Here is a 14102-nt window from a genome sequence, read left to right as displayed (position 1 = left end):
TTGATGTATGCTCTTAATTTTAGCTCAGCTTTATTTTTCTTTGAGTGTTAACATGATTTTCTGAGCTATTCATATGTTAATATCATTTATATTATAGCTTCAAACGTTAAGATAGTTTTGTTATTTTTAGAGTTAAACATGAATTTTAATAATAGCTTCAAGTGTTATCCTTAACTTTTATAATAGCTTCCGATGTTATTATCGGTTTCTTTATTGATTCATGTGTAACTAACCTATGATTTGATCTTAAAGCGATAACTACAACTTTTGCAGTTTATTTCAAGCATTAACCCCGATCTTTTCTATACTCTTAATATAATTTTTTATTAGTTGCTTTAAGTGTTAACCTGATTCATGTTATATGCCTCAAACGCTTGAGGGACTTATTTAGTTGTTACAAATGCCGATGCGACTTTTGCATTTGCTATCGGTAATTACCTTGATTTTTTAGATGATTTAAATATCGCTGACGTTTGATATGCGCTTTAATTGTTGACTTAAACACTGTCTTAATTATTTGAAGTGTTAAGGTATTCACTGTTATTTGCATTAACGAATAGATTTTCTAAGTTGCTTTGAGTATTAAAACAACTTTTTGTACTTGCTTTAATTGTTTGAAATGTAGGTGACTTTAGACATTTGCTTTAGAAGTTATCCTTATATTTGACGTTTATTTTACCTTTTAAATGATTCTTATAATTTATTTCAAGTGTTAATTCAGTCTTTGTTTTTTACCTCAAATGTTTGTTACTTACTTCAGGCTTAAAAAATGTAATTTCTTCTAGTTGTTGCAAATGTTAACATTTATTTTCTTGGTTGCTTCATTTGCAACTGAACATTTGTTGGTGTGACTTTTAGAATTATCTGTAGGCATTCAATTTCAAATATAAACTTGTGTTATGTGTTGCAAGCGTTAATCCGATTTACTTTATTATTTTGTTTCGTAGTTTCTTTATTAGTTGAGGATATAATACAATAGAAACGATAACGGTTTATTGCACGTTTAGTTTCATAATTTTTAGTAAGAGTTTGACTGCTATCTGTAATCGTTTCGAAAAGAATCTGTTTTAAGTTTAAACTGTCGAACTGCGATTTATAAACTTGTTTCTCTCCGTTGGATATTGTTCATTAGTTGCACTTTTAAGCAACTGTATTAATAGATTTTGTAGAAAAGCGAGGGTTCTAAACTTCCGGCTACATTATTCTAATTTTATTCTTTCAAGGATCCATTTTACAACCTACTAATGAAAGTCAACCGCCTATTAATATGATTAAAATGGAGTCTCCCTCTTACTACTACAATAGTTACTCTTCCGTAGTAGACTACAGAGGAATGGGTCCTCTCCTAGGGAATCATCCACCAGAGGAAGGATTGTCTGGACTTCCTCCTCCACATCAACCTCCTAGTCCATCCATAGAGCCACGTAACAAGCGTATCCGCCGGATATCTGCGAACGACGGCGACATGGACAAGGTGGCTGACGTTAGTGGTTACTACTGCCACAATTCTGCAGACATCTGCAGCCATTCTACATGGGGAAGTGAAACAGATCTAAGCAGAATTCACATTGTTCGTAAGTTACAGTTGATTCATTATGTACACCGATATCACCAGGTATAATTTACACTATTTATATTGTTCTTAAAGAATGTACTATATTTTTATATTATTTTAATAACCAAAATTATAAGTGAAACATTGTTTTACCCAAAAGAATATACTTTCCAATCTGTTCAGTATACGATCTAAATTTTGCTTTAATTAGATAGTATCTCTGAAAACTAGTAATAGCAGTGAGGTGACTTACAAGAGTTTTCATTAAAGGATACTTCTGAATAGAATGCTGGATAATATTTTCTTTCGTTTTAGAATATTTATTTCGTGATTAGCTATAAAAAGTTGTCTAACTGAAAACACTGTCTACCAGGAACTGGAAACCCTCCTACACTTAACTCTCCGCATTTGTCTCACCCTGGGAAGATCAAACATGGGGTTTCCAGCAGCTTTGTTCCTGTCAGTGGAGGACCACTCAGTCCTCACGCTCCTCCAAGAGAAGTTGTAATTTTACCAAACGAGTCTTCCCGGGTCCTTAAAGGAGCTGTTTCTCCCCCGATAAGGGAAAGTACGTAAGATATTTTGAAAATGGTATTAACACGTCTTTCCTGTATTTGAATACTTTGTAGTGGAGTTAGCTTCTCAACTTGTTTATCTACTCATACACTTGAAAAATGTCAATTATCTTCAAACTATGAGAATATTTATACTCAATTATAGAAAGCTTCATAAAGTTAGCGAGGAAAACATTAATACTTTTCACTCTTAACAAAACTATGAAATTTCTATTTAAGTTTAACAAAATCAGACAAAGGTAAAATTGTCTACATTTTCTATTTAAGAAATTGATAAGGATTCATGACTCTAGCAATAAGTTTGAAAGCTAGAAATATTAGTGTGACTGAGAAACAAAATCCTGAATAAGTTAAATTTTATCTATGATAAATATTATTGTTGCTGAAATCTGGTACACTCTTAATTATTTTAATCAATCGTGATATCAGTTTATGTGATAATCAAGCTTTATTTGGATATAAATTGATGTTACTCTTTTAGCAATCAAATAACGTAATAAGAGTTTTGGCCTAACAAACACATAATTTATTATGTGGCATTTGATTTAGGCATTTTACATTTGACAAATTCTCAAAAAATGTTTGTTAATCTTAGTCTGTGTGGTAAAGGAGAGTCTCTAGCGAATTATGATGATTTTTTTATCTGACTTAGTTATTAGTAGAATTAAGGATTTATTGCAATTCATTTATTATTTATAAGTAAACACTTTTTTACAAACTCTAATATATTGTAATGATTACTGTAAAATAATATTTATTGGCATTATTGTGTATTCCATTTAAAAATACTATAAAGATCTGCTATTAGTTTTCAACTCACCTATTGAAAGACTTACTATTGATAGATACGTATATATAATGTGTCTCGCTTCAAATTCCTTATACCACCTTCTTTTTTTCTGTGTGGTCAGCTACTGCTTAGGCCAAGCTCTTATGATTGGTTTGAGAAATTTTTAGGCCGTAAGTGATAAGTTCTTAATTATAATATATTACAAAACTATTTGAAGGCTTTTACACATACGATTGTTCTAGTTCCATAACGAGTGTTATCAAAATATATTTTCATGCTAAAATCAGTATATCCGATATTTTTCGTAATTTTCAATCTATGGACAAGCTTAACACATTAAAAATAAGAAAAACTTTAATTTCGTGTTTCAATAGAAAAAGACCTTTTCTACTTCTTACAAAAAGAAAAAAATAAGTTAATTTAACTCAAAGAAACATCAATGTACACATTTTTTTTGTTAGTAAAAAAATATCAAACGTTATTCAAGATAAAACAAAAACCAACATCACTAGATTTACCCCGCTAATGTCTTTACAATAAAATTTTATTTTAACATTTTATTTTCAGATTTTACTCATCACCAAGGGACAATTAACTTAGCATCCTCACAATCAACCAGTCAAGGAAGCTCCCTATCCGCTTCTGGAGCTTATTATCTTGGGCCAAGTCTTGGAAAATATCAAGAAAATGGAGATACTCTATCAGACTTTGTTAATCTTGTGTGTCAAGAATCCCAAGGTGGTGGACATCAGCTAGTGAGAAAATTTAATATTGTGTAGTAATAAGTTGGAAATAGTGAGCGTTAGTATGTAAAATCATGCAAATTGTTTGTGTCACAAATCTCAAAATGATGGTCTTTAGTAGATTAAGACGATATTTTTGTGTGTCCTAAAGATGCTATTAGCAGGTTATCACGACATGTGTGGTAACCTTTTGCCTCAGGAAACTTAAAATCTGTCTTGTCATAATGTTCAAGGTGGTGATCGTCAGCAGATTACTTTGACGTTTTTGTTGTTTTTCTTTAAAGTTTTTCTGGTAAACAAAATATTTTTGTTCTTCATCATAAATCTGATTCAGAATGTAAAGAAAAGGTTTTAGTTCACTTTATGTATAACAAAACAATGTTATGTTATTCTGTGGCATGTGATGGAGCTCATGTTAATATGTTAAGTATGATGTTATGACTATATTTGTAAAAAAAAGTTGAATTATTTCTGTTATTACATCATGATCTGTACATTAATCATATCAACAACTATTTCTGAAAAATGTGAAATCATCATATATAATATTTACAACGTTACAATGTCAAGAGAAAAATAAAATTGTCTTTTATGTTTTCAGAATACGGATTCAGGTGTTCGCACCCCATCAAAACTACCCAATTTTTACAATAATCCCATGTTCCCTCCACCACCTCCAGGACCGAAAGCAAGACCTGTGACAATTGTCAAGATAACAGGTTTTTTCGTGTTTTTTTTTATATTGAACAGATATTCTGATATAATTGCTCTGTTTTCTGTAGTTCTCTCTCAGTATTGAAAATTGGAACTTGTATTCTGATCTACTCAGTTTTCAAGAAAACGTGTATTCTTTTATTTTTTGTTTCGAAATCCAATCATTCCGTGTAAGTTGAACAGCGAAGGTAAGGTCAGCTGCTTAATGTAGACACTAGCTGTGTTCTAAATCTTTAATGCAGCTGTGCTATATAAATAAATGATATATACTCCAACAAGATTGTGAAATAAGTACAATGAAATCTTTAAAAAATTTAGAAAAAGTGGCAATATCTGTATCCATTTTTACCATCAGTGCCAATCTAGTTTGCAATGCTCAGTTGATTTTGCTTAGTGTGATTTTACTGGCAGGTGCTGAATTACTAATTTTCTGATATAAAAAATAGTAAATAAATATGATCTTTTTTTCTCTATATATATATATATATATGTATATATTGTGCCAGTTTAATAATGGCTATAAAGAGAGAGAGAGATGCAACTGCGGTACTAAACACATATATACTATCTATTGAATTTATTTCTAATATAAGCTTATAATAACTATGAACTTATTTTACTTCAGATTTGGGTTCGTCAACTCCAAGTCCACCTATACATACTAATGCTGCTACGAGAAATGGTGATACACCCGTTCCTAATACCCCTGGTACAATTATCACTGGAAGAGAGCAGAGAGAACAAGCTATGTCTTCTTCTCCAGCAGTTCCGGGTAAGTGCTGGACGATTTTACTGGTACATTATATTTTATAACCATTTATAGAAAGAGTACTTTAGAATGACCCACATCAATAACCTTTCTCATACATTAATATTTTGCCTGATTTGCTCTGCACGTAGAATGTATCACAGTATTTCTTATGTTGGCAGGTCTAATATACGAGTTCTAACATTCCTATCAGAATAGTTACAGTTCATGTAATGGGTCCTTTGAGAGAAGGTTGTACTTAATTTCTACATGTACCAACTTTTATGGTGAGTACGCAGATACAAAACATGTCTACTGATCGAGTTTTATTCATAATGTTTACGCCAATTCTTGAAAAGAGAAATGTTTAAGTGTCTACTAGTGTGCCAAACTTGAACAGGGTAACATATGTTTGAGGTTTAGAAAAACACTTTAGATTTTGTTGAAAAGTGGGTTTAGCAACAATAAAAATGATATACAAACGTTGAACACTCTTTACAGCTTCTTTCGTAACAGAAGGGTCATTATGGATTAGCACACCATGAAGCAATACGCTGGTTAGAATCACAGATTCAGACTACGACGTTAAGAGATTATCGGGCAAGCCATGAAACTCACTACTTACCCCTCTAGCCTCTGACTATACCGTTTAAGAAGGAAAATTATAGATGTAATAAAACAAGTTTTGTCTATTATAAACTTCACGCAAAGCGGCATGAGGGCTATCTGCGTTAGCTTTCATTAATTCGTCAGTGACAGAATAGAGAAAAAACAGCTAGTTTTTAAAACCTGGCCCGGCATGGCCAAGCGTGTTAAGGCTTTCGACTCGTAATCCGAGGGTCGCGAGTTCGAATCCCGGTGCACCAAATATGCTCCCCTTCTCATTTGTGGGGGTGTGATAATGTAACGGTCAATCCCACTATTCGTGGGCAAAAGAGTAGCCCAAGAGTTGACAGTGGGTGGTGATGACTAGCTTCCTTTCCTCTAGTTTCACACTGCTGAATTAGAGACGGCTAGCGCAGATAGCCATTGAGTAGCTTTGCGTGAAATTTATACAAAACAAAGAAACAATCTGTTCACGGCAGAACTTAGCGTCACTGATTTATCGCAGTTGCATTTTCTGAGAAATATATGTTTACGAAATTTAATTATAATATTAAAAAATAGAATAATTTAAATCCTATTTAAATGAAATTACAGTAAAATAGTTGCATTTTTCTTAGTTCCATATGTCTGAATATCTAAATGAAGTAAATTACTGAAAAAACCAATGTAATAGAATTTATTTAACCTCGATATTAGAAACAGTGAATGTTATATCAAGTTAAAAATTATTGGAACAATAATCATTAAGCTGGTTATGCAAAAAAAATGCATGTAAAGGTTAATACAGTGAATTTTGCAAACAACTAAAATTTCTTAAATATTTTTGTGCACCTTGTGTGTATGTTTATGCTTGTGGCCTCCAAACACAATATTTTAATCTTAACTTAAATATCACTAAAAGAAGATTATTACACATTGTTTTATCTGATATAAGTAACTCTATAGTAGGAGATTTCATAAAAGTCGTAAATTATCTTAGAAAAACTTCGAAACAGTGTCATGGAAACAACTATTATCAATTACTTACCTTACGTACACAGATAACTAAGCAAAATAAAAAATAATTGTTTTGCACAAAGATTTCCATCTTTATTTATAAGTGGAAAATGTGAGGATTATATCTATGTATTTGGAAACACAGAGAATGGAAAAAGCTATTACAACTTTAGTGAATAGACTAGAATATTTTCAAGAACAAACATTAAAATATACTAGGTAGCTGCAGCTTGCTTATCACCAGATGTGACAATGTACTAGGTAAATGCAATATGTTCAACATCAGACATTACAATGTACTAGATGAACGTAATATACTTATTATTAGACGTTACAGTATGTGCTTAGTGAACTGTAGTATGTCATCACAAATTGTGCGTACCATGTTCAATGGCAGGCATTTAAATGTTGGTTTGTGGATTGGAGTATGAGGGAAAGTACAGAAGAACAAATCTTACTCAATTAAGTCGTGTGATGGACATGTTAAAGTATCAAGACAAGAATATTTCTAAGTATTATGTAATGTGTTGAAGAACAGATAATCAACTGATAATTAGAGTGTGTAGGGTGTTACCACAAGTAGATATTGCAATAGTTTTCATAGTGTCATATTATTTTTAAACGTTCCAAGGAACAAATATTTCGATATCAGGGAATATGATGATGTTAAAAGATATACAGTGTTATCTTTATTTGTGTAGAAGATGTCCAAGGCAAACTTTACATAATTATCGAGTATGTTAATGTTAGCAGGAAATCATATTCACTAACTTTACAGAAATTTTTTACAGTACCTGTCCAAAAGCATAGAAATCCTATTATAATTGTTTGTTGAACCATTTTATATTTTAATCACAATTTAAATTCATCGTGCTTTAGATTCCATTGGTTTCTAGAATTCAATTTTCTCCATTCTACAAACCATATTTTCTTCTAAAACCTTCGGATTGATGGTACAGGAGTGTCACAGCTTCTCAATTGTCTGGAGAGTAGTGGGTTGTAGTGGTCAGTGAAAAAGGTGAACATGTTCGTTATGCTTTTCATATAAACCATAAAAAATATTTACACTTTTGTTGGAGACATTAAAGATATCAAAGAAGAATAAGAGGGTGTACCCGACTCTCGAGGATATTTAGAGGTACGCAGGATGTAATGTGTATAAGGTATTAGTATTTTTTTCTGAATCACTTATGTCTCTATTCGAAGTATAAAACAAACAAATCTCTTTTACGGCCATTTGACTGTGTTATTAACAGACAATCATATTCTTATAATTGTTCCAAACTGTAGAATATATGCATTGCCCGAAAAGTTAGCTGTGAAAGATAAAAAATAATACCTGAAAAAAAGAGAGTGAAAAATATGTCTTGGCATTGGCACTCATTATAAATGCTGCCGTCAAAAGAGGTACGTTTAGTAAAACCGAAGCGGTACCATTGACAGTGTAGAAGCTTCAAAGAACAATATTTCTACGGAAAGTGACAACTGTTTTTAACTTACAAATGCCAAGTCCTTATCAAAATGAAGAAATACTTTGACATAAAATAGAACACACGAGCTGAAAACTGTTGGAGAAGCAAAAATAAGTTTAAAGTATTCATTAATAGATTATTTAGGCAAAGTATTCATGACGAAACTTTGTAGAATGGACGGCAACTGTCTGTTGTGGAGACTTTCGAAACATCGTCCTCTACACTTGCGTCTCTACAACAGGCAGTTTAAAATACCTGCAGATTCAAAAATTGTACTTATTAATCAATAAAATAATGTTTTTCATTTGTTGTCAAGCACAAAGCTAAGCAATAGGCTATTTGTATTGTACCCAAAACAGGTATTGAAATTTGGCTTTAGCGTTATATGCCTTCAGAATTACCAATTAGACACTTGATAACAAAATAAACTAAAAATGTAAACACTAGTGAGTGACTCCTTTACAACTCTAAATTATATCTTATGATTCTTAAATAATACAATCAATTTTTTTAAAATACAAATAATTTAGTAACATATTCATATTTAAAGGAGGAAAGAACATTTCTAGATAAAGTGTATATAGGTATAAGTGCAGTGCAAATACGTTTAAAAGTTTCTACCCAAGAGTACCGGGATGAAGTTACGAGTATCATATACTGGTTATTCTGTAAATTAGGCAAACTATTTTCATTGTCTATATAATGTCACGCGTTTTAAACTAATGGTAATAATAAATGCCAGTCAACACAATTGTTTGGTAAACTTATGAAAATTTCAAAATAGTTGTTTTTTCTTTTCTTAATTTGTCTATCACTTAAATCCCTCATTCTAACACCTGAGCTTCGGATGATAAACATGAAGTTCAGAAACGGTGAGTTAGGGTTATTTCGGCGGATCTCGATGAATGAAGCTCGGCACAACTTCTGAAACGAAAATAAACTAAATATTGATCAAAATACAACACAATAAAATCTAAATGGATTATACTATAGTAGTACCATACTGAATATTATACCATTCTTCTTATATCTATTCTTCATTACAGAAATGGCTTTTTTTTCAGAACCGCTAGAGAAATTATCTTCTAATACATCTTGTATCTGCTTCAGCTTCTTACTATATATTTGGATTTTACTACATTTTCATTTTCACAAAATATTGAAACTTATAATTTCTATGTATATGATTACAATCCGTTTTATGTTCCGCTGTCAATACAATAATAAATTGACGAATTTCCGATTCGGCTGGTATTTCAATTCGATTGAGATATCTTTGAATAAGTTATTATTTATCCTATCTGGACTCACGGTTTAGCTTAATTGTTACACCTAAACTATCAAATTCACAACCATTTCTAGAATATTTAAAGCGTATTTCACTGCTACATCGTTTTACTTTACATCTGTAATGTACTTTCTTCATGTTGACTCTCATGATCTTGAGCTAGGTCATGGGTCTAGTCATTGATTATAGGTCTGGTCCAAAGACTTATTCCTCAAAAATAGTGCCAAACGTCTCTATATCTCTTTATTTTTGTCTAATTTAACAACTTAAACTATTCCAAAATTACTATTATTTTTATCCACGTCAAAATTCTGGGCTGCCATGTGTGGTAGGTGTCGAATATATGATATCTTAAGTTAAAAAATTTGTCGCAGTACTCAACATCGTAATCGACAAAGTTTGTGCACGCGCTAAAACGTCAGTTGTCTTAATCACATTAAAAAATTCAGCATTAGGATCTAGAACATATGTTAATTACAATACTTATGTTCGAACTCATGTATAATGTATAATGCAAAATGTTTAATCTAGTCAATCATCACATTTTTCACAAGTAGTTTTTCAATTGTTTCTTTTCGACAGGAAACAAGCAAACAAACAAAAATACAAAGTGAAGTGCATACATATAAAGTCTGAATTTGATATTTTTTACGACACACTTTGCATATATTTATTGTATATGTACATTTCTGTACCAATGTTTACATTTTATTTTTGATTTTTTGAAGTTGAGCACAAAGCAACACATAGGGTTATCTGTGTTTTGTTTACCACGGGTATCGAAATCCGGACTGTAGCGTAGTACGTCCGCACACATACCGCTGCATTGCTGGAGGGCTTTAAAATTTTAAATACACCAATTTTTCATTTTTTTATTACTGAGTGAAACATACATTATTTACAATTAAAATAACAATAATTATTAAATTTAGATCTAGTGGCTATCGTGCATGACCGTAAATCCGAATGGCCTGGCATGGCCAGGTGGTTAAGGCGCTCGACTCGTAATTCGAAGGTCGCGGGTTCGTATCACCGCCACATCAAACTCGCCCTTTCAGCTGTGGGGGCGTTATAAATGTTACGGTCAATCCCACTATTCGTTGGTAAAAGAGTAACCCAAGAGTTGGCGATGGGTGGTGATGTCTGTCTGCCTTCCCTCTAGTATTACACTGCTAAATAAGGTTAGTGAAAATAGCCCTCGTGTAGCTTTGTGCGAAATTAAAAAAAAACAAGGAAACAATTATTGGCAAGCTGACGTTGTAAAATGGACCAAATTTTCAGCCATGTACATGTTGTATGGTGAATAAAATACCTGCTATAGCTAAGATAACCAATCTATGACGACCTAGTCGAAATCAACGAGAGAGTAGCACAAGAGTTTGCGGTGAGTGGTGATGACTGTCTTACGCTACTAACGTAATAACGGCTAGCACAGATAGCCTTCGTGAAACTTTGCGCAAAATTCGGAAAAAATAAACAAACCGTAAATCCGAAGGTTCATGGCTCACGTTCCGTTGTCGTAAAGTCGCATTACCCACTTAGGGCCATAAAAATGAGAGTCAAATCCTACTATTCGATTAAATAGCCCAAACATTATCAAAAAGTGCTATTTTATAGCTTTCTTCCCCCTTATTAGTTTTCTGGGAATATCTGAATCAAACATACATTCAACTGAATTTAGAAATGGAAGTTCACTAAACGAAAATTTTAAAATCGTGCATTTTTTTCTATTTTTTTCCAAAATACTACTTACATTCTGTCTTAGGGCATATGTTGTCCACTGGACATGACATGCCGTTGGTTAGTCGTCCAGTGATTTCTACTTCTTTTGGGAGAAATGACCATGGATTTTCGCACTTTCACTCACAGTCTCAGGTATGTTACCTTGTGTAAAAGTCTTTTCAGAGTATACCTGCTGAAGGTATAAGATGTAGAAGTTAGTTTTGCAGAACAATAATCCTGAACTTTTTTTTGAGTTACAACGTAATTTTCAAATAATTTACAATAAGCAAACTTTACGTTTAATTTTTGTTCACAGATTTTCAACGCTAAAGTATTATACCTATTCACATTTAGCTGTTACCATATTCAAATATCAACCCAAGTGGTGGGATGAGTGGAGTTATTAACTCTACCAGCATTGGCATGTTTACATCGTCAATGACAAATTCTCGCAGCACTTCACGAGCCACAACAGTTTCTCGTTGGAACCCTCCGTTCATTACTCTTGACGAGAATATCGACTACAATATGATGGCAGGCTTGCTAACACCTTCTGAAGGAGAACATCCACATGTGCTAGGATCAGAAGGTTTGTTGCTTTTATGTTAATTTAACAAAGAAAAATATTAAACAAAGTGTAGCTTTACTCTAGTTTAATTCGTGGTTTGTTTTTAACTTCCTCTGTTGTAGCTACAAACTATATTAACACATTATTAGGTATAGCTCCTTCTTTTGGATTATTATAATAATTTTGTTCCCTTTAACTTTCTGATAATTCTATTTTTCATATGTACTGATGACTTATCTTTATATTGTAATTGTTTTGTTTTGTTTTTAAATTCGTTGGACTGGAATTTCTTATAAAGATTTATTTAAGCTGTGGTAACTACGATATGAAAATGAGTTTTTGATTGACATCATTATTCTTAAAAAAGATCCCCAAGTACACACACACACACACACACACACACACACATATATATATATACCCTTCTCGTCAATTCCCAAATAAATTCCTACTTTTTGATAAAAGTTTTTCGCAGCAATCCTTAGTTTATCAAACGTCATATGAAAGAAATGGAGGAAGAACAAGCATATTTTCAGTATTGAAATCCACTATTTTCTTTTAGCTATCTATACTTTTGACATACCCAAGTGGTCCAAAGGAAATTGTTTTAAGCTATTAAGTATTTTATTGTTTTATATATGCATACATTTATTTTCTCTATGCGTTGCCCACACTAATTTTTAGTCACGAAAGTAAAGTCTTTAAAACGTTTATATGATTCTGGTGCCAACTAGTGGTAAAAAGTGGGTTTATACAAATTTAACATTTTCTTCATGTTCAAACGAATAAACGACATGACTTCTAATAACCAATTAATGTATGATATTCAAAAATAATTAAACATTTATTTCTAACCTGTTTGTTATAATTCAAGGTTGGATAAAAACACAGCACATCAGTAGTTCTAGTTTCACATTATATGGAATTAGCAGGTAATAAATTTTATTCTAAATTATCTTGACTGGCTAGCTCTTCCTGTAATAATAAAACTTGAAACAATAATATCTCTCCTATGGTTTCACAATATATACACCAAACAATTTCATTCATAATCAACTAACTCAAACTTACAAATACGAATATTCAAGGAACACAAGCTTTATTCAAGAAGCTGCACTGGTTTGAGTCCATAAAACCAATAATTTGGTCATTTTCAATTCTTCATTATAGTATGATTTGCTTATAATCTTTGTGCCCTATATACTGGAATATTGCCGAATAAAGGTACTTATCTATATACTGGAATATTGCCGAATAAAGGTACTTATCTATATACTGGAATATTGCCGAATAAAGGTACTTATCTTAAGAGAGCAAAAACTAGCTTAGGAGTTGTTCTGTAGTATTTGTCTGAGAAGCTTGAAAACAAACTCTTCTCACTTAATGATAACAATTGCAATTTTTGCGGTATCTCAGAAAGTTATCATCAGTAGTATAGTAAAAATTTTTCATTTTTGATTAATCACAGCTCTGACACGTACCTTTAGGCAGTGACAGGATATGGGTTTTCATTACTTTTTACTTTTAATGAGCTTTTTCACTAAATGCTAGTATTGTTATATTCAGTACATTGTTCTATTGATTGACAACTACTAAGATATTCAGTATACCCTTTCAATGATTGGTCAAGTTGCCATATGAAGCCTATATATTACTAATTTATCTATTGTATATTTTGTACCTTTTCAGAAATTTTTCAATATTTGTACAATGTGTCAATGTTTTATCCTATTTCTCATAAATATTACACATACACATTATTATTAATTTACTAAAACAATAATGTTTTATGAATGGAATTATTTGATCAGAATTAATACATTTATTGATTATATTTTAAAATCAGTGATTATGCTTGTTAAGTGACCATTTTGTATTTATCACCCAGTATTTCTATAATCACTATTTTTCTAACACAATGACTATTATTTCTAAATTCATTGTTGCTTTTCCACCTTTGTACAGCATTTTGTTTGTGTATGTGCTCATTCTTGTGCTACTACATTACTTAAACATTTATCGGTTCTTACTCATTAGAGATTACTTTACCATTGGTAGTTCTTCTCTATCGCTTTCTTTTAAGTTTTTAGTTAAAATTATTTATTTTTCAGTTATTACATGATTTGTAAATATTTATTTCTACTTATAATATATATATTATCCTGATAACTTTCGATTACTCATAATTTATGTTTTCTTTTTACTCATCACCAGTTATTTCTATATGCAGTGACTTTATTTGTTTATCATGATTTCTGTTTTCAAGACATTTTCTCATGCAGTGATATTTATTTCAATGTTCACAGTTTTATTATTCTGACACAT

At 31.6% G+C, this 14102-nt stretch overlaps 1 protein-coding gene across 14 annotated transcripts in view; it reads left to right on the top strand.

The window, feature by feature from the left end:
- LOC143244685 (nuclear factor 1 X-type-like) overlaps window positions 1–14102 on the top strand; it is a 114910-nt gene that overhangs the window by 70098 nt on the left and 30710 nt on the right. For 13 of the 14 annotated variants that reach the window (XR_013025275.1, XR_013025276.1, XM_076489791.1 and 10 more), the window contains 7 exons: window positions 1224–1574; window positions 1929–2123; window positions 3488–3675; window positions 4265–4382; window positions 5003–5149; window positions 11253–11362; window positions 11564–11798. Coding sequence is in view for 12 of the 14 variants with exons in the window: in XM_076489791.1 (XP_076345906.1) it covers window positions 1224–1574; window positions 1929–2123; window positions 3488–3675; window positions 4265–4382; window positions 5003–5149; window positions 11253–11362; window positions 11564–11798 (1344 nt within the window). In the remaining 2 variants the exon portion in view is untranslated. Of the gene's footprint in view, window positions 1–1223; window positions 1575–1928; window positions 2124–3487; window positions 3676–4264; window positions 4383–5002; window positions 5150–5626; window positions 6574–11252; window positions 11363–11563; window positions 11799–14102 lie in introns of those variants that run through there. The other variant, XM_076489797.1, reaches the window with a different exon arrangement.

This window comes from Tachypleus tridentatus, chromosome 2 (genome assembly GCF_004210375.1).
Source record: "Tachypleus tridentatus isolate NWPU-2018 chromosome 2, ASM421037v1, whole genome shotgun sequence".
In the NCBI taxonomy this organism is placed as follows: Eukaryota; Metazoa; Arthropoda; class Merostomata; order Xiphosura; family Limulidae; genus Tachypleus; species Tachypleus tridentatus.
This window is presented reverse-complemented; position numbering and strand designations above follow the sequence as displayed.